Source organism: Dipodomys spectabilis, unplaced genomic scaffold, assembly GCF_019054845.1.
Source record: "Dipodomys spectabilis isolate Male_0828 unplaced genomic scaffold, ASM1905484v1 ptg000609l, whole genome shotgun sequence".
Classification (NCBI taxonomy): domain Eukaryota; kingdom Metazoa; phylum Chordata; class Mammalia; order Rodentia; family Heteromyidae; genus Dipodomys; species Dipodomys spectabilis.
The window spans coordinates 584,262-609,317 of NW_024871286.1; the positions used below are offsets into that span (position 1 = coordinate 584,262).

The following is a 25,056-nucleotide window of genomic DNA, read 5'->3' on the forward strand; positions in this document are numbered from 1 at the left end:
TCTGAGGATCACGGTTCAAAGCCAGCCCGGGCAGGAAAGTGCATGAGACTCCATCTCCAGTCAGCCACCAAATAGCCAAAAAGAGAACTCTGGCTCAAATGGTAGAGTGCTAGATTTGAGAGAGAAAAAAAAAACCAGGAAAGTGAAGTGTTGTGGCTCACACTTGTAATCGAAGCTAGCCTGGCAAGAAAGTCCCCCCAGAAACGTGGAAGTGGTGCTGTGGCTCAGGGACAGCGCCCAGCCCTGAGTTCAGGCCCAGGAAGAAGCGAGGCGGAGTAGAAGGGCCCTCGGTGGGTACCGGACAGGGCCTTCGCCTTCCTGTCAGGTTCCTGTCCAGTTGCAGGAGGAAGACAGATGGGCCAGGGCCTAGGTGGCCAGGCCGGTGGACACGCTGGTGTCCAGGCTAGTGAGGGGCCTGTCACCATCGTCAGGTGGTGGGGAAGCCCCACTGGGCCGGGCAGGTAGAGCCCAGGCGCCCAGGACGGGGGAGAAGCCCAGCCAGGGCCTCCGGCGTCCCCGGGCACCGTGAGCCAGGGCTCTGACTGGACACTGGGGAAGGCCAGGAGCCGCTCCGGGCTCCACTGGCCCACAGGGGCCGGTCCCCGGCCGTGTCTCGGCTGCACCTCAGGGGTGACGGGACCGGAGGCCCCTGGAGGAGGCGGATGGTCACGCCAGGCCAGGCTGCTCCCGCGCCTGCTCCCTATGGGCACCGGCCCGAGCTTGAGCCGCTCTGCCCAGTCATCCTGGGGCAGGGGGCAGGGCTGGGCATCGTGGCACCCCCAGGCAGAGCCGGGGGGGGGGTCAGGGCCACGGAGGATGACGAGCCCCTGGCTTTGTCCCTTTTCTCCCCACTCCAGACGCCCTTCCAGTCCTCAGGCCTGGACACCAGCCGGACAACGCGCCACCATGGCTTGGTGGACCGGGTGTACCGGGAGCGGGGCCGCCTGGGCTCCCCCCACCGCCGGCCGCCATCGGTGGACAAGCACGGGCGGCCGATATCCTTCCTCCACCCGCGTCAGCCGGCGCTTCCGAGGCCGGGGCCCGGTCTGGCGCTGGGTCGGGTGTAGAAGTCACAGCTGCACCTCAGTGGGGCAGAAACCTGCCAGGTCCCCATCACCAGCTGCTCCAGGGGACCTCCGTTCTGTAGACAGGCCCCCCTCTCCCTGTGGCTTCCCTCTGTGGTCTTGGGGGAAGCCAGGCAGGCTGAGCCCTGGGTAGAGCCTCGGCCCCGGAGCCCCGGAGAGGACAGGGTTGGCCGAGCTCCCAAGGCCCTGGCCTCAGGAAGCCGGTGCTGAGTGCGGGGTGGCGGGGTCGGGGCCCCCGGGAGCCTCCAGTGCTGAGGCTGCTCGCAGCCGGGCAGGAAACGCCTCCGGCCCAGCTGTTCCCAGGCTCGGGGCGGCCGGGGCCCCAGCCAGCGCACCGTGCCGCCCCTTAACTCCGCCCACGCCGACGGCTGCCCCTACAGCACCGTGTACCTCTCGCCGCCCGCGGACTGCAGCTGGAGGAGGTCAGTGGCCAGGCCGCCCTCTGTGGCCACCTGGGCCTGGACGGCCGATTGGAGGGCCCCGAAGCCCTGCCTGCTGCCACCACTCCCGCCTCCACCCCGTCCCCGCCGCCCTCCTCCTCCCACTCTGCGGCCTCCTTCTATTCCAAAACTGGATGGTCCTGGGGCTTGAACTCAGGGCCGGGCCGCCGGCCTGGGCCTCTCTGTGCTCAAGGCTAGCGCTCTACCACTTGAGCCACAGCGCCATTTGGAGCCTTCTCGGTGTCTGTGGTACTGAGGAATGGAACCCAGGGCTTCCTGAGTGCTGGGCGAGCACTCTACCACCGAGCCACCTTCCCAGCCTGCAAAACCGGATAGTCTTACAGCTCGCTGTGTTCAGTTCTGTGTTTATTTTGTGTGTGCGCATGCATGTGCCAGTCCTGAAACTTAAACTCGGGGCCTTGCAGTTTTTCATAGATTTTTCACTGGAGGCTGGTGCTCTACCATTTGAGTCACAGCTCCAGGCTTCTGGTGGTTCATTGGAGATAAAAGTTTCAGGGACGTTCCTGCCTGGGCTGGCTTTGAACTGCCATCCTCGGATCCCAGCCTCCTGCGTGGCTGGGATGACCGCGTGAGCACGGTCACCGAGCGGCTCCTCCGTTTTCCCTGCGGGCGGTGCCCTCTGTCCCTTTGCATGACGGGATGCCCCCATTGCCGTGCAGGGTGCTGTGCTCTGTCCCCATGAGCCCCCTGCCGGCCAGGCCTGCATTTTGCTGGTCCAGCAGCTGGTTTCTGGTCTTTGGGAGTCCCCGGCTGACCCAGGCCGCTGCTGGGCTCTGCCCCATGCCGGGAGGCACTGCCCCACACCTAGCTTGCCAGCATGCTGCGGGGGGCAGGCCCGCGGTACCTGCTGCTCCCCAATAGCCAGGAGCATTGGGGACACAGCACAGACCTGCCACCAGCGGCCACACGGTGTGGCTTGGCTGTGGCCGCTCTGCCGGCTCCTGCACGACGCCCTTGGTGTGAGATGGAGTGTCCCCCACCGGCCGCGGGCCTGGCCTGGACCCCGGGCCTGCAGCGGCCCCTGAGCCTCACTGTCTCCTCCCCAGGACGAACTCGGACTCTGCCCTGCACCAGAGCGCCATGGCACCCACCCCGCCCGACTCCTTCCCAGGCCCCTCCCAGGACACACACCAGAAAAGAGGTACAGCGGGCACCTGGGTCTCACGCGTGGAGGGCGGGGCCTCGGCTCCTTCCTCACCATCCCCCCCTCCCCCGCTCCAGTCCTCCTGCTCACTGTCCCGGGAATGGAAGGCTCCGCGTCAGAGGCAGACAAGAACCTTTCCAAGCAGACATGGGACACCAAGAAGGTAGGAGCAGCGCGGCTCATGCCTACAGTCCCAGCAACGCTCCAGGGCAAAGTCTGTGAAGCACAGGTGGGGTGGGGCGCCGCAGCCCGGTCAGAGCAGACCCTGCTGGGGTGAAGCAAGAGGGGCTGCGGGTGTGGCCCGGGCAGAGCAGAGCGCCTTCCCGAGGCCCGGGCCCGAGTCCAACCCCAGTCCACCCAACCCCAGAGACCAGGTGCCAGCGGCCACGCCTGAACCACTCAGCCGGTTCAGAGCGGCGGGGGTGGAAGTGAGCCAGCCCCTGCCCCAATGAAAAAGCTCAGGACGGACACAAGAACGTGCGGTGTGTGCGCAGCCGTGTCCGGCTGACTGGCCCCAGCGGCCCCTGGACACTTCCTCCCCACGATGCCGGGTGTTTGTAGGCATCAGAGGTGCTGGCCAGGTGGGGCCCCGCCCTCCCAGCCGCCGGTGTCTGCACCCCCCCCCTCCGCTGACCCCCGCTGAGATGCAGTGGGGGCGGGCCCAGCCTCGTCCTTGTCCCCTCCCCCCACCTCCCAGAGGAAGAGGAGCAGGCCCCAGGCGTGGGGTCCCCTGCTGCGGGGTCCCAACTGACCCCAGGCCGCTCCCACAGTACACAGCGGCCACGCCCTCCCCCCCTGCTCCCTGGGGCTGTGACCCCCAGAGCCGCTGCTGCCTGACTCAGACAGGGCCTGTGGCAGGAGCCCGTGGGGCTGCTGACGGGCTGTCACCGATGGCCCCACGGCTGGTGGAGGGGCCCTGGGGCCTCCAGCCCACCCCAGGGCAGCTCCCACGGTGCCCCGCCCTCTAGGGGTCGCTGAGGGCACCCAGTGACCCCACGGTCTCCCCGCTTTGCCCTCTCTTCCAGGCAGGATCCAGGCCCAAGTCCTGTGAGGTCCCTGGGATCAAGTAAGTCTGGCTGGGACCCTGGGACCCCACCTCCTAGGCCTCCCCACCCTGCCAGGCCTCACCCCGGGACCCTGTGCCCCCACACCCCAGAGTTCACCCCCTGCCCCTGGCCCTCACAGCATTTTCCCGTCTTCGGACCAAGAGAACACCGCCACCCTGGTCCCCGCCACCCACAACACGGGGGGATCCCTGCCCGACCTGAGCAACATCCAGTTCCCCTCACCGCTCCCCACGCCGCTGGACCCCGAGGAGCCCGCCTTCCCCGCCTTCCCTGGGAGCCCCGACTCCAGCCTCACGCACCCGGGCCTCGGCGCCGGCCAGGGTAAGCTGACCCCAACCCGCCAGGCTCTGCCCGGGCCGTGGGGCGGGCAGGGGCTGTGGGGAGAGGCTGGGAGGGCTCAGCCCGAGGCGTGACCACACTGTCCCTCGTACCTCCTCGCCCCAACCTGTCCTAGGGTCTGTCCAGGCCTGGCTGCCTTCTTCTTAGTCTCTGCCCCCTCCCCAGCCTTGACCCACAGCCCCGCACCCTTAGGGCCTTAGCACGTGTCGCCCTGGGCTCTGTTGCTCAGTGCCCCTGGTACTGGGCTTGTCCCTGCTCCCTGTGCCTTTGCCGTGGCCATGGTTTGAGGCTGGCTTCCCAGGAGGCCAGCCCGCTGGCCGCAGCCGGGACGGCGCCTGTGTGGGCTGTGCCTGACCCACATCTTGCGGGAGCCGGTGCTGGCCCTGCGGTGCCCCTCCCGCTCCATCCCCGCTCAGCACGTCCCGCCTTCCTGAGCAGTCATGGCTCGTCGGTCCTGGGGCCTGAACTCGGGGCCCAGGCGCTGTCCCTGAGCTCTTCTGCTCCAAGCGAGCGCTCTACCACTTGAGCCACAGCACCACTTCTGGCTTGTGGTGGTTAGAGGTAAGAGTCTCACAGACTTTCCTGCTCTGGCTGGCTTCAAACCACCACCCTCAGCTCAGCCTCCGGAGTAGCTAGGATTGCAGCGTCCCCTCTGACGCAGGTGCGCAGGGCACCTCCCTGCGGCCGTGGGAGGGGCTCGGGCTGGGACCTGCGCCAGTTACACCTGCTGGCTGTTTTGCAGAAGTGCGGGGTGACTGGGGCAGGGGAGCTGGGGTGAAATCTGGGCACCCGTGGGGAATGGGCAGCAGGCATGGGATGGGCTGTGCCCCGACAGCCCAGGGTTGCCGTGGGCTGAGTGAGCCCCTCTCCCCACGATGCGGGCGCCGCCCGGGCCCAGCCCCCCGCACGGGGCAGAGCACGGCCCAGACCTGGCTGGCAGCTGGTGTGTGCCGCCACCCTGGGCCCGGTGAGAACCAGACGTGCACCCTGGGCCACCATGCCTGGCCTGGCCGGGGCAGGGCCTGGCACCCGGCACAGCCTAAACATACCTGGACGAGAAAACAGCACATAGGCAACCGTGCCCACACCCACCCTGGGCCCGGCAGACTGGCACGCGTGCCAGCGCTGCTGTACACCAGCCGACTCCCAGGCTGGGCTTTCTTGCTTTCTGTCTCCTAAATTGAATGTGTGGACTCCAGAGAGTCCACATGCACACACACACGCACACACACACACACACACACACGCTAGCACCCTGGATGCTGGCTGGAGGGCAGGCGGCCGGAGGTGTACACACACACACACACACACACACACACACACACGCACTGACACACACACACTGCACACACACACACACACACACACACACACACGCTAGCACCCTGGATGCTGGCCCGAGGGCAGCGGCCGGCGGTGTACACACACACACACGCACTGCACACACACACACACTGCACACACACACACACACACACGCTAGCACCCTGGATGCTGGCCCGAGGGCAGCGGCCGGCGGTGTACACACACACACATGCTAGCATCCTGGATGCTGGCCCGAGGGCTGCAGCCGGTGGTGTATACACACGCACACACACACTAGTAAGGTGGCAGTGGCTGCACCCTGGATGCTGGCCCGAGGGCGGCGGCCGGCGGTGTCCCCCCTGGTACTTGCCCTGCTGCCCTGCCCCCCAGCAGGGCTTGCGTGCCACGGGCCTGCCACCTGCCCACCCTGCACCTCCTCGCCAGCTGGCTGCATCCTGCCCACCTGGCCGCTCTGGGGCTGGTGGTCACCCCACACCAGCCTGGAGCCTGGCCCGCCAGCATGGGATTAAGTCTGCTCGCTCGGGCCAGCTGGTGGTGCCCTGGGAGGGAGGGAGGAGGATGTGTGTGTGTGTGTGTGTGTGTGCGTGTGTACACACTAGCACTAGGACTTAAACTCGGGGCCTGGGTGCTGTCCCTTAGCTTTTTCCCTCAAGGCTAGAGCTCTGCTTCCAGCTTCTTTGCTGACTAATTGGAGATAAGAGTCGCACAGACTTTCTTGCTGGGCTGGCTTTGAACCTTGATTTTCAGATCTCTGAGAGGCTGGGGTGACAGATGTGAGCCACCGGCACCGGCCCTGTCCTTTCTGTGGAGTTGGGAAGCCCAGAGCAGGTTGGGTGGCCCCGCTCCTGTCCGCCTCAGGCCCTGCCCTGCCCTGCCGCCTGGCTCTGCCCTGACCCTGCTCCCCGCCGGGACCCCTCCAGCTCCCTGGGATGGCTCCGATGCCAGCCTGGTGGGCACCCGGAACCACCAAGGCCCTGATGGTATTGCGATGCCGCGGTTGGGGGCTTGGCAGGGTAGCAGGTGCTGTGCCCCGTTCCCGGGCGCCGGGCCAGGCGTGGCTGGCAGGTCTGGGGAGGAGGGCAGGCACGCCCGAGCTCGCCCGGTGAGCGGCTGCCCAGGGCGCAGAAGGTGGCCCCACGTCACCTCCCCGGCACGCGCTGGGTGTGTTCCCGCAGCTGCCAACCGCCTGCCGGGACACGGCCCCGTGCGGGGCCTCCACGGCCCCATCTGCGGCTGAGCACTGCCCACCAGAGCCTCTGCCCACCCGTGACCTTGGGGCCTTGTGGCAGACCCCAGCAGATGATGGTAACCATCTCCATCTCCCAGTGAGGGAGCTGGGTCTTGGGGTGAGCAGGGGTCCAGTGGGGCCTGGGCCCACCTGTCATCAAAAGGCTGCCGAGCACTTGGCCTGCGGCCCTGGGAGAAGCCGGCAGGCCCGGGCACCACCCACGTTCTCTCTTTGTGCCCTCCGCGGGCGGCAGTCAGCACTGGGAGCCAAGGCTCGGGGCATGTGAGGGTCCCCAGCAAGGAGAGGCAGGAGGAGGAGCCCTGGGGTGGCTGGGGGGCATGGGGAGGCTGGGCGAGGCACAAGGAGAGCCTTGCGGTCGGTGAGGCGCAGCGGCACGCCGGTGCCGTGTCGGTCAGTCATCCGCCCGACGCCTCTAAGCCAGGGAGGGATTCCCGTCTCTAGCCAGGAAATCCCACCCCTTCTGTGTCTGTCCCCCAGCCTTCCCGAGACACTTCACCTTACCTGGGGTGCCAGCCCTTCCTGGAATAATACCCAAAGTCCCTGGGCAGACTCCCATTGGACCAGCCTGGTCACATGCCTAGAGGGCAATCAATTTCCTCCAGAAATTGAGAAGTGCTGATTGGCCAGGCCTGCAGACACGCCCCTTTGGGGTGTGGCCGGGCCTCCCTCACCTGGCCTCCCTTCTCTGTCTGTCTTCCTCCCAGGGATGAGCACGCCCAGCTCCTCTCCACAGCACCGGGCCTCCGGCGGCAGCCCCCTGTCCCTGAGCACCGAGGCCAGGCGGCAGCAGGCCCAGCAGGTGTCACCCACCTTGTCCCCCCTGTCTCCCATAACTCAGGTGTGAGGGCCAGGTGGGTGGCAGGGTGGGGGGCCGGGTGGGGGCCAGGGTGGGTTCGAGGGTCCAGTGTGAGGGCCGGGTGGGGGCCAGGGTGGGGGGCAGGGTGGGTTCGAGGGTCCAGTGTGAGGGCCGGGTGGGGGCCAGGGTGGGTTCGAGGGTCCAGTGTGAGGGCCGGGTGGGGGCCAGGGTGGGGGGCAGGGTGGGTTCGAGGGTCCAGTGTGAGGGCCGGGTGGGGGCCAGGGTGGGGGGCAGGGTGGGGGGCCGGGTGGGGGGCAGGGTGGGTTCGAGGGTCCAGTGCTCTGCTAAGGTGTCGCATTATCAGCAAAACGTCAAAGAAAAAAGTGAGCGTGTGTATTCGTGTGCATACATGTATATATGTATGCGTGTTTGTCTCCAGGTTGGCTTTTGTTCTTTTCATTTCCTTGCTTTTCTGCTGCTCCTCGGCTTCCGTTCGGGGCCTGGGCGCTGCCCCTGAGCCAGCTTTGTGCTTGGGGCTGGCGCCTTCCACTTGAGCCCCAGCTCCACATACATTTTTGGTGGTTAATTGGAGAAAGTCTCCCAGACGTCCCTGCCTGGGCTGGCTTTGACACACAATCCTCAGATCTCACCTCCTGAGTAGCTGGGACTACAGGTGTGAGCCACCAGCTCCTCCGTCAAGTTTTTGTTTTTCTAAACATATCCAATTGCAGTTATTACCCACATACATACATGTACACACACACACACACACACCTTCTCCCCCTCCCCCTCTCTCCCCCTCCCCCTCTCCCCCTTCCTCCCTCCCCCGCCCTCTCTCTGTCTCCTTTCTCTCATTTCCTGGCCATAAATTTGCCCAAACTTCCTTTGTCTTCTCTCTCTCCAGAAATGTCTGGAGCCTCTCCTCACCAAGTGACCACCGTGTCACCTGCCCCCAGAGCTTTCCGGAGACGTTTGGGGTGGGGTGGGGTGAGCCCTGTACTGGGATTCTAGTGTGGCCGTCTTGTGTCTACCCATAGTGGCCAGGAGGCCTGGGGGCCCCGGCAGCGCCTCCTGGGTGCAGCTGGCTAGGTGCGCGCCCGGCGGGGCCCGCGGCCCTGGGTGAGGTCCCTGGTACCAACCTGCCCTGTCCTCCGCAGGCCGTGGCCATGGACGCCCTGTCTCTGGAGCAGCAGCTACCTTACACCTTCTTCACTCAGGCCGGCCCCCAGCCGCCGCCCCCGCCGCCGCCCCCCCCCACCCCCGCCGCCCGCTGCCCCGCAGCCGCCGCCGCCCCCGCAGGTGTCAGCTGGCCTCCCTGCAGGTGGACCCCTGATGCCCAGCGCTAGCCTGACACGAGGCCCGCAGCTGCCCCCGCTGACCGCCACTGCGCCGTCCTCCCTCCCCCAGTCCCCCCCAGACGCCTCGGGCCAGACTTCCATGGGGATGGACATGGCCTCGGTACGTGGGGTTGGGGTCCCGCGGGGCCTGGCGAGGGGCAAGGGACAGGGGGTGTTTGTCCTGACGTTGCCCGGGCCGGGCACTGGGCAGGGATTACCACTTGGACACCAAGCTAGGGGGCGTAGTTGCATGGAAGGGGAGGCTGCGGTAGGAGCCAGGCCCTGCTTGTCACGGGAGGGCAGCCATTGGGGACTCGAATGCCGTGTATCTCGGGCCCCAGATGCCGGTTCTCCCGGGCAGCCTGCCCTCCATCCTCTGACCCAGAAGTCACCCTGACTTCCCTACTGCCATCCGATCGGGGACATGGCAGAGCCCACAGCACGGCACCCGGCCGGGGCAGCGGCAGCCCCCACCCCCCGCAGCACGGGTGGGCAGGCACGCAGGCGTGGCGGTGGGGGTGGGCCGACACGGCGCGTGCCAGCACGTGGGCTGCAGGTCGGTCCACACCAGCCCTGCAGTGACTGTGAGCCCTGCGTGCTCACGTGTGTACCGTGCACGCGCATCGCCTGCGCAGGCATGAGGTCCCGTGTGTCTCAGGAGCCCGTGTGTCTGGGTGTCTGCCTCCAACCTGCGGGGATCCCCCGCCTCCCCTTGGTGCTCATTGAGCTGGGACCTTTCCTGGCTCTGGCCAGGCCTTGAATCCCGCCCTCCACACCCCTCCAGCCGCCTGCCCTCACCCCAGCCGCCTGCCCCCCCAGCCGCCTGCCCCCACCCCAGCCGCCTGCCCCCCCAGCCGCCTGCCCCCACCCCAGCCGCCTGCCCCCACTCCAGCCGCCTGCCCCCCCAGCCGCCTGCCCCCACCCCAGCCGCCTGTCCCACCAGCCGCCTGCCCCCCCAGCCGCCTGCCCCCTCAGCCGCCTGCCCCCACCCCAGCCGCCTGCCCCCCCAGCCGCCTGCCCTCACCCCAGCCGCCTGCCCCCCCAGCCGCCTGCCCCCACCCCAGCCGCCTGCCCCCACCCCAGCCGCCTGCCCCCCCAGCCGCCTGCCCCCACCCCAGCCGCCTGCCCCCACCCCAGCCGCCTGCCCCCACCCCAGCCGCCTGCCCCCCCAGCCGCCTGCCCCCACCCCAGCCGCCTGCCCCCCCAGCCGCCTGCCCCCATCCCAGCCGCCTGCCCCCACCCCAGCCGCCTGCCCCCCCAGCCGCCTGCCCCCACCCCAGCCGCCTGCCCCCCCAGCCGCCTGCCCTCACCCCAGCCGCCTGCCCCCACCCCAGCCGCCTGTCCCACCAGCCGCCTGCCCCCTCAGCCGCCTGCCCCCACCCCAGCCGCCTGCCCCCCCAGCCGCCTGCCCTCACCCCAGCCGCCTGCCCCCCCAGCCGCCTGCCCTCACCCCAGCCGCCTGCCCCCACCCCAGCCGCCTGTCCCACCAGCCGCCTGCCCCCCCAGCCGCCTGCCCACTCAGCCGCCTGCCCCCACCCCAGCCGCCTGCCCCCCCAGCCGCCTGCCCTCACCCCAGCCGCCTGCCCCCCCAGCCGCCTGCCCCCACCCCAGCCGCCTGCCCCCACCCCAGCCGCCTGCCCCCACCCCAGCCGCCTGCCCCCCCAGCCGCCTGCCCCCACCCCAGCCGCCTGCCCCCCCAGCCGCCTGCCCTCACCCCAGCCGCCTGCCCCCCCAGCCGCCTGCCCTCACCCCAGCCGCCTGCCCCCACCCCAGCCGCCTGTCCCACCAGCCGCCTGCCCCCCCAGCCGCCTGCCCCCTCAGCCGCCTGCCCCCACCCCAGCCGCCTGCCCCCCCAGCCGCCTGCCCTCACCCCAGCCGCCTGCCCCCCCAGCCGCCTGCCCCCACCCCAGCCGCCTGCCCCCACCCCAGCCGCCTGCCCCCCCAGCCGCCTGCCCCCACCCCAGCCGCCTGTCCCACCAGCCGCCTGCCCCCCCAGCCGCCTGCCCCCTCAGCCGCCTGCCCCCACCCCAGCCGCCTGCCCCCCCAGCCGCCTGCCCTCACCCCAGCCGCCTGCCCCCCCAGCCGCCTGCCCCCACCCCAGCCGCCTGCCCCCACCCCAGCCGCCTGCCCCCCCAGCCGCCTGCCCCCACCCCAGCCGCCTGCCCCCATCCCAGCCGCCTGCCCCCACCCCAGCCGCCTGCCCCCCCAGCCGCCTGCCCCCACCCCAGCCGCCTGCCCTCACCCCAGCCGCCTGCCCCCCCAGCCGCCTGCCCTCACCCCAGCCGCCTGCCCCCACCCCAGCCGCCTGTCCCACCAGCCGCCTGCCCCCCCAGCCGCCTGCCCCCTCAGCCGCCTGCCCCCACCCCAGCCGCCTGCCCCACCCCAGCCGCCTGCCCCCACCCCAGCCGCCTGCCCCCCCAGCCGCCTGCCCTCACCCCAGCCGCCTGCCCCCCCAGCCGCCTGCCCTCACCCCAGCCGCCTGCCCCCACCCCAGCCGCCTGTCCCACCAGCCGCCTGCCCCCCCAGCCGCCTGCCCCCTCAGCCGCCTGCCCCCACCCCAGCCGCCTGCCCCACCCCAGCCGCCTGCCCCCACCCCAGCCGCCTGCCCCCCCAGCCGCCTGCCCTCACCCCAGCCGCCTGCCCCCCCCAGCCGCCTGCCCCCTCAGCCGCCTGCCCCCCCAGCCGCCTGCCCCCACCCCAGCCGCCTGCCCCCCCAGCCGCCTGCCCCCACCCCAGCCGCCTGCCCCCCCAGCCGCCTGCCCCCACCCCAGCCGCCTGCCCCCCCAGCCGCCTGTCCTACCAGCTGCCTGCCCCTCAGCTCTGGGGACCCCAAGGCTCCCTGGACGCCCAGCAGTGCTGAGCCCTCCCGTCTGTCGCCGCAGGCACCGGCTCTGCAGCAGTACCGCACGGGCGCCAGCTCCCCGGCCAACCAGTCGCCCACCTCACCCGTCTCCAACCCTGGCTTCTCCCCCGGGAGCTCCCCGCAGGTGAGGCCCGTGGCGCCTGCACACTCAGCGGGCACCCCACCGTGCCGTTCTGCCTGCAAGGGGAGCGCGTGTGTGCGTGCCTGTGTGCGCGTGCCTGTGTGCGTGTGCGTGTGTGCGCATGTGTGTGCGCGTGTGCATGCGTGCGTATGTGCGTGCGCGTGTGTGCGTGCGTGTGTGTGTGCGTGCGTGTGTGCCAGGCGCCCGCGCCCTCCTGCCTCGGCCTCTGCCCCACGGTGGTCTGTCCTGTCCCTGCCTTGGTAGCATCCGCCCCCGTCCCTCAGTCCTGGAGCCAGGTGGACGGGGCACGGGCTGCCCGCACTCCAGGGACCTGCCGGGGGGCGGTGCCAGGCCACTCGGGGGCGGGTGGGGGGAGGCTAAAAGAGCAGCCTCTCCCTGGGCCCCATGTGTGTATCCGTCCGTCCGTCCGTCTCTGCCACGGGGGTCTGTGGAGGGGCCAGGGGTGCTCTCAGCCTTAGGACCCAGTCCCTCCCCGACTCCCCTGCCCCTCCCCCCACATGCTGCTTCCCCTGTGGGTGTGGGGAGCCCATCCGCCCACGCTCTCCCCTCTTGGCGGCCTGTCCCGCAGCCATCCCCAAATGACTGCTTGCTGGAGTTTGTAGGGAGCGGTCAAGCGGGCACCACTCTGTGGCCAAGTCCTGAGCACACTGAGATCTTTCTAGAAGTCCAGATAGTAGCCAGGGGTAGGGAGGACATGCCCGTGCGGGCCAGGGAGAGGGCAGCAGCCAAGCCCCCGGCCCCCACAAGGGCCAGCCAGCTGTGCTCCACCACCAGACACAGGCAGGCTAGCCGTCCCTCCCCATCCCGCCCCAGGTTGGGGTACAGTCAGGCGGCTGCCTCCCCACGTGGCATGGGGCAGGCAGGGTCCTGGGCCTCCCCACAGCCCCTCTTCCTCGGCAGCACTCCTCGGGCCTGGCCGGCGTGTTTGGAGACGCGTACTATGAGCAGCAGATGGCCGCCCGGCAGGCCAACGCACTGTCCCACCAGGTGAGTGAGCGGCGCCCGGCTGCCCGCGCGCCCGCCCCCTCCCCGCCCCCTGCCCCTTCCTGTCTTTAGGCAGCCAGGGGAGGCCTTGGCTTTGGTACCTGCAGCAGATGGAGGTCAAGGCCTGGCACCAGGCAGCAGCCTCAGTGCAGACTGCCATGCTCAGGGCTTGGAGGCTGGGAGGAACTGCAGGGATGTGGAGTTGGTCACTCATCCGTCTACCCCACCCTTCCATGCGTCCACCCACCATCCTCTCATCCATCCATCCTTCCATTCATCCCTCCATCCTCCCATTCATCCATCCACCCACCCACCCACCATCCTCCCATCCATCCATCCTTCCATTCATCCCTCCATCCTCCCATTCATCCATCCACCCACCTACCCACCATCCTCCCATCCACCCACCCATCCTTCCATCATCCCTCCATCCTCCACCTACCCATCCGTCTATCCCACCCGTCCATCCACCCACCCACCCTCCTCCCATCCACTCACCCACCCACCCTTCCATCATCCATCCTCCCATCCATCCATCCTCCCATCCATCTATCCATCCACCCACCCATTCTCCCATCCATCAATCTGTCTATCCTCCAGCCAGCCACCCACCCACCCACCCATCCACCTGTCCATCCATCTGTCCTCCCATCCATCTGTCCTCCCATCCATCCATCCACCCATCCACTGTACCTTGAGAGCAGAGAGAGGCCCTGGATGGGGGCACTGCCCTGCAGCTTGGACCCTCAGGCTCCCCAAAGGGGAGGCGCCCCTCCCCCTACTCACCGCTGTCTTCCCCTCCACACCCCGCCCCAGCTTGAGCAGTTCAACATGATGGAGAGTGCACTGGGCTCCAGCGCCCTCTACAGCCCAGGCGCGGCGCTCAGCTACTCGCAAGCCACCATGATGGGCCTTACAGGCAGCCATGGGACCCTGCAGGACGCACCTCCCCTGGGCTACGCCAGCCACGGCAGCATCCCCAACATCATCCTCACAGGTGAGCGCATCGGGGGGAGAGGCGGCCACCGGGGACAGCCACTGGGGAGGGGACGCAGGCCACACTCCACGAAGGGCTCTAGCTTTTCCTTAGGAGCCAGGACAACAGATCAGGAGCGCCTGAGGGGACTCACCTCTGCCTGGCAGGCGCCCCTGGCTTTGCCAGGGTAGAGGGATCCATGCTCAGGGCCCTGTGGCCTGCGCCCGGCCCTCCCTGCGCGCAGCAGGTGGTGAAGGTTCCCGGCGGCCCCAGGCTTGTGACCTGGGCAGGCGGGCACCGTGAGCACCAGCCCCGGTGCAGACGAGCCAGCCTGGCGGGAGCAGGGCGGGGACGGGGCCTCCCCTCCCCAGCTCGCCTCCTCTGCCTGGCAAGGAGCGCTGTGGCGTTGGCATCAGTCGCCGGGGCTGGAGGCCGCCAGCCCACCGCGGCTGGCCCCCTCCCTCGGGGCCCGTGCAGCCCGGCATTGGCCACCCAGGGTAAGCCGTCTGTCTCATCCCCAGTGACTGGCGAGTCCCCCCCGAGCCTGTCTAAAGAACTGACTGGCTCCCTGGCTGGAGTCAGTGACGTCAGCTTCGACACTGACAGCCAGTTCCCCCTGGACGAGCTGAAGATCGACCCCCTGACCCTGGACGGCCTGCACATGCTCAACGACCCGGACATGGTCCTGGCCGACCCGGCCACGGAGGACACCTTCCGGATGGACCGCCTGTGAGCAGCCACGGCGCAGTGCTCTCCAACACGCGCCCCCAGCGGGGGGACGGCCACGCTCCGTCTGTCTGTCCCCGCCAAGGCTGAGCTTGTGATTTGAGCTTACAGCGCTGCCAGCGTCCCGCCGGCCTGGCCTGGCCATCCTCCCGCTGACGCTCGCTGGCTGCAGGGACCGGGCCCCGACCGGTCCCCTCCACCCCACTGCCAAGACTGGGCGCGTGCGCGCTCGTGGGCTGGGCCTGCAGGGCCGGGCCGGGTCTTCCTGACTGTCTCCGCTCTCACTCTCCACGGAGCCTGGCACAGGGCAGAGTGGACCCGCAGGCGCCCGCCCTGACACCCCTGGGGCCCCGGGGGGGCGGGCGGAGTGTCGGGGTGCGGGCCAGCCGGCCCAGCCCGTTCCCGTGGCACCCTGCCCTCCACGATGCTGTTATTTGGGGCCCGCCCCAGCGGGCGTCTTTGCGTGGGGCTGCGTCCTGCGCCTCCCTCTCCGTTTCTATTTACATTTTCGTTGTAGACACTAGCCGATCGTTTCCGGCCGCACGCCTGCGCGCATGTTTTATCACCCGCACCCCTCTGTCCCATCCTGACGCTGCCTGGAAACGAGGCTCACAAGCCCCAAGTCTGGCTCTGGGGTTTTGGCCCCCAGGTTCTTCCGGAAGAAGAGGGAGGGCGGCGGCAGGGCCGGCGCCTGGCCGGGACTGGCGGGAGGCCATGCGGGCCTCGGGGCTGGCCTGCGGGGCTGTGTGTAACCATTTTGGCTCTTCTTGAGGGACCCTGGGAGGCCAGGGTCCTGGGGCAGTGCACGGGACTCAGTGGGCAGGGGGACGGGATGCAGGGCATGGGGCCGGCCATTCCCTCCCGTGGGAGGTGAAGTGAGGGGTTTCCCCTCCCTGGTTGGACCTTGACCTCGAGGCCCCTCCCACTTCCCCTGGTGTCACAGCACCAGGCCAGCTCTGTCTGCCCTTCCCCCCCTCCCTCACCCCAAGCAGCCAGGTGGCCACGGCGGGCATCTCCCGGCCACCCCGGACACCTGCCACCACCCTGCTGTTTGGCCGCTGGCCCAGGGCTCAGCCCACGCTTGTGCAGTGGAGGCTGGGCACAGAATGGGACATTTTTTTAGGGAAATCTACATGTGCAGAGGTGGTTCGAGTGCCATCAGACTCGTGTGTAGAACTTTTCCAAAAAAACAAAAACTGGCCTTAATAAGCTCACGCGCAACCTGCGTGGATGCAGTTCTCAAATCTGGCCTGGGAATCCTGCCAGGCCCTTCCTCCCCCCCCCCCTCGCAGCTGGCACACGGGGACCCCATGAAGTGCTCCCAAAGGATGACCTGGAATTCCCAGACAGGCAGGGCCTTCCTTAGCCCGGGGACCGGCAGCCCCACATTCTCCTTCTAGAAGCATCCATGCTCTTTGAGGCTAAGCAGCTCTCCTGACTCCGTGGCAGAGATGTTGTGGGCTTTGCATCTGGCTTATAGATCTCCTTGGTGAAATATTCCTGAATTGCCTGGACTTTTTTTTTTCCAGAAGACAATGGGTGGGATTCGGCCCTTTCCTTTAGACAGGAGAACCCCGCTGTTTGGGAGAGGCCACATGGGAAGTGCAAGCCACCCGTGTCCTCTGGCCTGCTGGGGTGGGGGCCACCCCTCTGCCAGACAGAAGCAAGACAGGCATCCTGGCCTCAGTTTACCCTCCAGGACACTAGGGAAGTGGGTTTGCTTCTCCTGAGGCTTAAGGGCCAGGGTCAGCCCTCTGTCCCTGTCCCTCACCCAGTGGGCTGTGCCAGCAACTGTCCTCCAGGGCAGCTCCGGGCCCTGTCCCATGAGACAGTCAGGTGATGCTGGGGGCAGGGGAGAAGGGCTCAGGGAGCTGGGGCAGCTGCCCGTGTCCTGCCTGCTCCCGAAGGGTCCCTCGCACCCTCCTCCACACCTTGCCCAGGCCTGCATTCTGAGTGTTGTGAATTTCCAAAGACAACCTCTAATCTGGTGTGGGAGACCTGGTGGCAGGAGCCGGGGCCCGTGGCCTGGGGAGATGGCGCCTTGGTCCCCCGTGTCCCCGGGCCCCGCTCCTACAGGGCTGCCCGGTCTGCTGGCGCCCCAGGATGCCCCTGGAGCAGAGACTTCAGCCCCAACTGTGGCACATCTGCTGTTCACCCCTGGAGGCAGGAGATGGGGCGCCATGGGCGCGGGGGTACTCTCAACAACACAGGGTCAGCAGTGAGCCCCAGGTGACCTGTGCCTCAGTTTCCCCTGTGATTTCTTGGTCCCACAGGTCCCCTCCCAGCAGCTTGGGTAGGTCAGGGCCATGGGATGGTGCTGGCTGCTGGCTCTGCCCATGTCCCCCTTCCTGGGACCCAGGGGCAGGTGGCTGAGTCTGGGGGAGCCCCACCTTGCAATGTGCTCGCATCTGGGGGCCCTCCATACCCAGCCTGCCCCAGCCCAGCCTGCCACACGCCCCGGCCATGGAGGACCTGGGGCAGCGCCACGGCCTTGCATCCGGACGCAGGCTCTGCTCTGGTACCTGGGTGGGCCCCTGACAGATGCAAACGCACCCATCAGAGCCTGCCCGGCCTGTGCCCCCCACGCCTGGCTCTACCCCAGCATGCACACGCCAGACCCACGCGAGGCCCCTCCGTGGGTGCCGCGGCGGGCGGGCGGGCGGGGGTCGGCCGCACCCCAGCCTCTGGTGAGGGCTTGTCTTTGTACGTCTGCATCCTTTGTAATGTAATAAAAATGAAACGTTTTCGGCGCCGGCTCGTCCTTCCTGAGCCTCCACCCTGTCCCTGAGGGGGTCAGTCCGGAGCACCTGGACCCCGCAGGCCGCGGAGGGGCCGCACGCACGCACCACAGCCGACTCGCCCCCTCGCATACTTTATTGGCCTCTGCGCCCTTCTCCCGGCCCCCGGGGGCCGCCCCGCGGCTGGCGCCGGCTCCGCGCCAGGCGCGGTGAGGCCTTCCCTCATCAGGGCCGGCACAGGGGTCTCTAGGCCTGGCGCAGCCGCTGGGCCTCGTAGTCTTCCGGAATGGTGTCTGCGAGAGAAAGACAGACAGACAGAGACAGAGGGTCACAGGTGGGAGACGCTCAGAGCGCTGGGCGGCTCCACCCCGGCCCCGCCCCGGGCCACGCCCCACGCGGCCACGCCCCCCTCGGGCCACGCCCCCTCGTCCCCACTCACCGTTGCAGCGGTACCGGAGGTTGGCCCAGATGATATTCTCCTGGGAGAAGCAGAAGACCCCGAGGCGGCCGCCCCGCATGGTGGTGTCCAGGACCACGTTGCTGTCGGCCACCAGCTCGGGGCCCTCATAGAACCGCACCCTGCCACGTGGAGAGGGTCAGGCGGGGCGGCCTGCGCCCGGGAGCGCCCGGCGGCCGCACACCCGCACACACCCGCACACACCCCCGCGCCTCTCCGCCCAGCCCCGCGGCGCCCGGCCCCACCCCACCTGATGTAGCCCACTTGGGGCCGGTGCTGCAGGAACCAGCGGTAGGACGTCTTGTCCTTCCAGCCCACGTTGCGGGGGTCCTTCCACAGCAGGCGCACCTGGGACTCGGTGTCCCCCGTGTGCCACAGCGCGTTCCGCAGCTGCTCGCCGGGGCCCGTGACGGACTTCACCGCCTGCAGCGCAGGGACAGGGGTCAGACACCCGCGGGGCGCACAGGACGGCGGCGGGGGCCAAGGGAGGACCTGAGTCGATGGACAGGCCCCGGGGGAGCGGGGTCACATCAGGTCTTCAGGGCTCTAAGGAGGGGACGTGAAGGACTGGGATGGAGGGCGGCGGAAGCGGGGGTGTGGGGAGCACCGGCACCTTGAGCTGGATGCCCGGCTCGGCCACCGCGCGGAAGGGGCTGGCCTGCCAGTACGTCTGCTCCATCTGCTTCCACATGACCACGTAGAAGCTGGAGCTGTCCTGGTAGCCGAAGATGAAGCCCGCATAGTCGTCGTCCGTGGCGGTGTTCACGTGGAACGTGCCCTCGAAGTCCACGCCATTGAAGGCCGTGTAACCTGAGGAGGGGGCGAGAGAGGGCTGTGATGGCCAGGCCGGCCCTGCCTGAGCCCCACGGGCCCGCGACGCAGACCCCGCGCCCCGCCTCGTCCCACCAGCCCGCCACAGGCCCCGCTGGCCCCGCCCCTCCGCGGCGACCCACCCCCTGGGCATGCCCCGCCCCTCACATGCCTGCCAGGCCCCGCCCATCCCCGGCTTGCCCGGCCACGCCCCCAGCCCCTCCCCTCCAGAACCCCACCCACAGACAGGACCCTGAGGCCACGCCCGCCAGCCCCGCACATGGCTCCCTCCAGGGCTGGCTGCGCCTCGCAGGGTCTCACCTACGGCCAGGCCCGGGTCGCTGTTCATGGTCTGCACGATCTCCATGCCCTGATACGGCCAAAGGAAAAAGAAGGTCTCGGAGCCACCATGGCGCCCGGGCCCTGCGGGTGGGGGTCCTGGGCACCCCGACACCGCCGCCCTGCAGCCCTCCCCACCTGATTGAGCACCACCCAGTTGGGGTCAATCTGCGCGTCCCCCTCCGGGTCCAGCACGACCGTCTGGAAGGCCCGGAAGTCGGTGAGGGTGACCTCCGCGTTCTCCGGACACACGTCAATCTTGTCCACAACCTTGTCGGCGTCGAAGTCGTCCTGACACACGTCGCCCACGCCGTCCCCTGGGAGCAGGTGGGTGACAGGCCGCCCCCTGGTGACGGCCCCGCCCCGACAGTCCCCCTCTCCCCCCAGCCCCGCCCCGCCATCGACGGCCCGGCCCCGCCCACCGACGGGCCCCGCCCAGGGCCGCGCCCCACCCCGACGGCCCCGCCCCGCCCACCGACGGGCCCGCCCCTGCCATACCATTTGAATCCTCCTGGCCCGGGTTGGGCACCAGGCGACAGTTGTCCCGACTGTCGGGGACTCCGTCGTTGTCATCGTCCTCGTCACATGCGTCGCCCTGGCCGTCGTGGTCTGAGTCCTGCTGGGCGCTGTTCGGCACTGAGGGACAATTGTCCCGGGAGTCCTGGTGCCCATCCCCGTCTCTGGAGTGGAGGAGGGGGGCACCGACACGGTGAGCGCCGCTGGGGCACTGAGCGCCGCCGGCCGCCGCCCCCGCGGCCCACTCTCACTGGTCTTGGTCGCTGTCACACGCGTCTCCCACGAAGTCGTGGTCCACGTCCCTCTGGAGGGGCAGGGGCAGGACCCGGGGTCAGCATGGCCTTGTGCGCGCCCCCCGGCGCCACAGCCCGCAGCTGGGACCCCGAGGCCCTGCTCCCGGGCCGGGCCCTCACCTGGTCCGGGTTGTCCTTCTGCGGACAGTTGTCGCAGGCGTCCCCTACCCCGTCGCGGTCGCTGTCCTTCTGGTCTGCGTTGGGCACCCGGGGGCAGTTGTCCGCTTCGTTTCGGATCCCTGCGGAGGAACAGCACGGGCGCTAGGCCCCAGTCCAGCCAGGACGGCTGCGGGGCCCCAGCGTGGCTGCCCAGGGACCGGGACGCGGCGCCCCCCGCCCCCGCCGCCAGCCTGGAAACCCCGGAACGCCCCGCGCCCCCCCAGCCGGGGCCCTGGAAACCCGGAACGCCCCGCGCCCCCCCAGCCGGGGCCCTGGAAACCCCGGAACGCCCCGCGCCCCCCAGCCGGGGCCCTGGAAACCCCGGAACGCCCCGCGCCCCAGCCGGGGCCCTGGAAACCCCGGAACGCCCCGCGCCCCCCCAGCCGGGGCCCTGGAAACCCGGGAACGCCCCGCGCCCCCCCAGCCGGGGCCCTGGAAACCCCGGAACGCCCCGCGCCCCCCCAGCCGGGGCCCTGGAAACCCCGGAACGCCCCGCGCCCCCCCCAGCCGGGGCCCTGGAAACCCCGGAACGCCCCGCGCCCCCCAGCCGGGCCCTGGAAACCCCGGAACGCCCCGCGCCCCCCAGCCGGGCCCTGGAAACCCCGGAACGCCCCGCGCCCCCCAGCCGGGGCCCTGGAAACCCCGGAACGCCCCGCGCCCCAGCCGGGCTCACGGTCCCCGTCGATGTCGTCGTCGCAGGCGTCCCCCCGGCCGTCCCGGTCCGTGTCCTTCTGGTCGTCGTTCTTCTGGGCGCGGCAGTTGTCGCACGCGTCGCCCCACTTGTCGCTGTCCGAGTTGCGCTGGTCCGGGTTCCGCACCAGCGGGCAGTTGTCCTGGAGGCGGCGGCGCCGGTGAAATGGGGCCGGGCACGCGAACACCACTTCCCGGACCGGCTGCTCCCCGGCCCCGCCCCTCGCCAGGGCCCCGCCCCGACCACGCCCCCTCACTCGCCTATGCCCCGCCCATGCCCCACCTGCTCATTGGGGACCCCATCCCCATCCGCATCCGGGTCACAGGCGTCTCCCACGCCATCGCGGTCCACGTCCTCCTGCCCCGAGTTGGGCACGGTCACGCAGTTGTCCTGGGGGTGGGCACGGAGGGTGTGAGGGGCGTGGTCGCGTCCACGCCACGCCCCACTTCCGGGCTCTCTGGCCCCGCCCACCTTCCGGCAGTGCCGCTCGGAGCAGCGCAGCTTCTCATCCGGGAAGCCGTCCAGGTCCGTGTCCCGGCCGCAGAGGAGCCCGTTGCCGGCCCAGCCGACGGCGCACTGCGGGGCGGGGCAGTCAGTGGGCGCCGGGCGTGGCCGACCCCTAGGCCGCGGCGCCAGGCCCTGCGCCCCGCACTCACCACGCACGTCCTCGAGCCGTCGCGCTCCAGGACGCAGTCGGCCTTCTCGTGGCACGGGCTGGGTGAGCCGTCGGGGCAGGAGCGCTGCGAGCTCCGCTGGCAGCCCGAGGCCTGGTCGCCCACGAAGCCGGGCTGGCAGGGGCCGCACTGGAAGGAGCCCTGCGGGCCGGCGGAGGGGAGGGGAGGGGGGCGTCACCCAGTGCCGCCCGCGCCCGGCCCGCGCCCGGCCCGCGCCCGCGCCTCCTACCCGGGTGTTGATGCACACGGAGTTGGGGACGCAGTTGTGCTGCCCGGTCTCACACTCGTTAATGTCCGTGCAAACCTGGGGAGAGGGGCCCCGGATGCCCACGTCACTCTCGGCTTCCGGCCCCCCCCCCCCGCCTCCGTGCTGCGGGCCGGCGCCCCTCACCTGTTTGCTGGCCCTGGCGAAGGCCAGCCCCACGCCCTCGTGGGTGCGGCCGCTGTAGCCGGGCGGGCAGGCCTCGCAGCGGAACCCTGGGCTGGTATTGACGCAGCGGACGCGGGGGAAGCAGGGGTGCGCGGTGCACTGGGGCGGGGGGCGCGGAGGGTCAGAGGGCGCAGAGCCCCCCCGGGCTTGGAACACTACGGGCCGTCGGAGGGACCCGAAGCGGGCCGCCTCGGGGGCGGAGGCCGTGGGCCCCGGGGTCACCCCCGATTGCTGTGGGCGGGCAGGGACCGGGCCAGGCGGGCGTCCCCCGCGGAGGGAGGGAGCGGCCTGCGGGGGGAGCGTGGCAGGAGCTGGGCCAGCCGTCGAGGGCGTGGGCCCGCGGAGTGAGGAGCGTGGACGGGGACGCCCTGCGGCGCGGCGGGCGCTTGGGACGGGCCACCCCCCGCGGGCAGCGCGGCGTGGGGCCGGGCGTCAGCAGCCGCCGAGGGCGGCGCGGGTGGAGGCGGGGCGGGCCGGGGCGGACGCCCCCGGGCGCCTTCCGGGCCTGCGCCCCCAGCTGGGACAGGGTCGTGGGGGGGAGAGTCCCCAGCGGAGGACGGGGGGGTCGGGGCGGAGGGAGGGTGTTGGGGAGGCGGCGGGGGCAGCGTCAGGTCGAGGAAGAGGGGGCCCCGCGCACCTCATTAACGTCGGTGCAGTGCGAGCCGTTGCCGGTGAAGCCCGCGGGGCAGGGCCCGCAGCGCGCGCCGCTCGCGGTCTCCGTGCAGGCCACGCCGGGGAAGCAGGAGCCGGGCGCGCACAGCGGGAGCGGCCGCACGCTCAGGCCCGGCGTGCGCGCGGGCTGCATCCCTGCGCGGGGCGGGGCGGAGCCGTCAGAGCCCGCGGGGCGGGGCCTGGAGCGGGCACGGCCTATCCTAGTCGTCCTGGGGCGGAACTAACGCGGCCACTCCCCCTCCTGAGGGCGGGGCTGTCTAGAACCAACCCCTCCCGGGGGCTCGCGTTGTGTGGGCGGGGCCTTTGACCACGCCCCGTGGGCGGGGCGACTCTCCCTGCCGTGGGGAGGGTGCCGCGCCGTTCAGCCTCGCCCCGCCGCGTGTCCCCTAGCGTGTCCCTCGGTCTCCCCTTTGCCCTCGGGCTGAGCCTCCTCTCCCCATGCCCTCGCTCTCCGTCCTGTCCCTGCCCGGGTTCCCGTTCTGTCCGCGCCTTCCCCGCGCCCCGTCCAGGCGCTGCCGCTCACCGCACGCGTCGCATTCCATCACCGTGTTCTTCAGGAATGTGATCTCCTTGACCTGCGCGACCGGAGAGGTCAGGGGTCAGAGGTCGCTGCTCGACCCCCACCCCGGCGCAACCCTCGCGCCCCTCCCCTGGGGCCGCGGGGCCCGGCGCCCGCACGCGGCCCGCCCCGCACCCGCTGCGCGCTCAGCCCCGCGCCCCGCACCTGCTGCCGCAGCAGCTCCCGAACGTCCCGCAGCGCCTCGTTGGTCTCCTGCAGCTGCCGCAGCATCTGCGGGGCCAGGTCTCCGCCTGCGTCGACAGGGGGCGCTGGTGGGGCGCCGGGGACCCCGAGCCCGCCCGACCCCCAGACGGGTTCCCCAGCCCCCCTCCTCCCAGATGGGGAGCCCCAGCCCCCCTCCTCCTCCCAGACGGGCTCCCCAGCCCCCCTTCTCCCAGATGGGGACCCCCAGCCCCCCTCCTCCTCCCAGACGGGCTCCCCAGCCCCCCTCCTCCCAGACGGGCTCCCCAGTCCCCCTCCTCCTCCCAGACAGGGACCCCCAGCCCTCCTCTCAGACGGGGACCCCCAGCCCCCTCCTCCTCCCAGACGGGGACCCCCAGCCCCCTCCTCCTCCCAGACAGGGACCCCCAGCCCCCCTCCTCCTCCTCCCAGATGGGTTCCCCAGCCCCCTCCTCCTCTCAGACGGCGACCCCCAGCCCCCCCTTCTCTCAGACGGGGACCCCCAGCCCCCGTCCGCCCCGCGCTCACCGAGCGGGACCTGGCCTTGGCCGGCGGCGCCCAGGGCGGTGAGGAGCAGCAGCAGCGCGCGGGCCATGGCGGCGCGGGGCCGGTCTTGGCGGCGGGCGCCTCGGCGGCGCGGGGCGGTCGGGGCGCGGGCCGGCGGGAGGCTCGGGGACGCGGGGCGGTCGGGGCGCGGGCGATCGGGGCGCGGGGACGGCGGGCGGCTCGGGGGCGCGGGCGATCGGGGCGCGGGGCGATCGGGGGCGCGGGCCGGTCGGGGCGCGGGGCGCGGGGCGATCGGGGCGCGGGCCGGTCGGGGCGCGGGGCGATCGGGGACGCGGGGCGATCGGGGCGCGGGGCGGTCGGGGCGCGGGCCGATCGGGGACGCGGGGCGATCGGGGACGCGGGCCGATCGGGGCGCGGGGCGGTCGGGGCGCGGGGCCGGTCGGGGCGCGGGCCGGCGGGCGCTGGGCCGCCTCAGCCCCGGCGCCTATTTAAGCCCGGCCGCCCCGCCCGCCACCGGCGCCGCCGCTGGGTAAACACGGCCCGCTCCGTCCAAGGGCGCGGCCCGCAGCCCGCCCAGCCGGGACCCCGCGGGGAAACTGAGTCCTGGGGCCTCTGAAGACAGTGACCCCACCCGGCCTGGGGTGCGGGCGGCGTGGTCTGGATGTGGGGGCTCCTGGGTCCGGGTGCAGCCCCCGCCCACCTGCCCGCCCGCCCCACTGCCCCGTCCCCCCTCCCCTCCCCCACCCCCACCCACCCCACTGCCCCGTCCCCCCTACCCCCCACCCCGCCCCCCCCTGCCCTCCACCCCCCACCTGCCCCACTGCCCCGTCCCCCCTCCCCTCCCCCCACCCGCCCCACTGCCCCGTCCCCCCTCCCCTCCCCCCACCCGCCCCACTCTCCCGTCCCCCATCCCCACTCTTCCCTGCCCCCTCCCCGCTTCCCCACCCCACTGCCCCGTCCCCCCACCTGCCCCCTCCCCCCTTCCTCCAGGTGGAGCCGGGCTGGGGCCTCATTTCCCGTGCCTCAGTTTCCTCTGGCACAGGTGGGTACTGTCATTGCTAACACCTTTGGTTGCTGGGAAATGGGGAGGGTGAGTGGGTGGCATGGGACCCTGGTCCCCAGGGACAGGCTCCTGCCCCACCCCCCCACAGCCCTGCCGAAGGTTCCCCACAAATGCGCAGTGGACAGGGCCTCCCTCTCCCACTCCTGGAGCTCTGACGCTTTCCCTCTGTCTGTCCTTCCAGAGCCGCTGTCCAGCCATGTAATGAAAATGGGCTGCCTGCTTCCCTTTCTCATAGCTTGTGCTCTGTAGACAGGGAAACTGAGGCAGGGCAGGGGGAAGTACAGTCACATTCAGAGTTGAGACTTAACCGAGGGCTTCCTGGAGGTGGTAGCAAAGAGAACACAGCGGGGGTCGGGGGGAGGCCTAGGCTGTGTGGGGGAGGGGAGGGTGTGGGCGCTGACGCTGGGGTGTCCTGGGTGTGAGGGGGGCGTGGGGAGGGGTTGGCTGCTGGGGGGACAGGCCCAGCTCGGGCA

General features: G+C 70.6%; 2 protein-coding genes across 2 annotated transcripts in view; one reads left to right on the forward strand and one right to left on the reverse strand.

Annotated features, from left to right (window-relative positions):
* The window catches only part of Crtc1 (CREB regulated transcription coactivator 1), a 34,865-nt gene extending 17,620 nt beyond the window's left edge, over positions 1–17,245 (forward strand). Inside the window, 13 exon segments of the mRNA XM_042671302.1 lie at positions 858–995; positions 1,446–1,507; positions 2,593–2,687; positions 2,768–2,853; positions 3,716–3,756; positions 3,876–4,078; positions 7,376–7,509; positions 8,625–8,713; positions 8,715–8,925; positions 11,687–11,791; positions 12,710–12,796; positions 13,610–13,790; positions 14,291–17,245. Of these exon segments, the coding sequence (XP_042527236.1) occupies positions 858–995; positions 1,446–1,507; positions 2,593–2,687; positions 2,768–2,853; positions 3,716–3,756; positions 3,876–4,078; positions 7,376–7,509; positions 8,625–8,713; positions 8,715–8,925; positions 11,687–11,791; positions 12,710–12,796; positions 13,610–13,790; positions 14,291–14,502 (1,644 nt within the window). The 3' untranslated portion in view covers positions 14,503–17,245.
* Positions 17,246–17,351: 106 nt separating this feature from the next.
* Positions 17,352–23,612, reverse strand: LOC122100847 (cartilage oligomeric matrix protein). Its single transcript, XM_042671223.1, has 19 exons — positions 23,542–23,612; positions 22,999–23,084; positions 22,798–22,849; positions 22,240–22,409; positions 21,564–21,701; positions 21,402–21,476; positions 21,155–21,313; positions 20,970–21,074; positions 20,781–20,888; positions 20,481–20,640; positions 19,769–19,887; positions 19,607–19,659; positions 19,338–19,519; positions 18,978–19,156; positions 18,822–18,870; positions 18,304–18,500; positions 17,941–18,113; positions 17,673–17,812; positions 17,352–17,526 (listed from the first exon to the last, which is right to left on the reverse strand). Exons 1-19 carry the CDS (start codon positions 23,606–23,608, stop codon positions 17,480–17,482), a joined length of 2,259 nt encoding a protein of 752 aa, XP_042527157.1. The 5' UTR covers positions 23,609–23,612; the 3' UTR covers positions 17,352–17,479.
* Between the last annotated feature and the right edge of the window lie 1,444 nt (positions 23,613–25,056).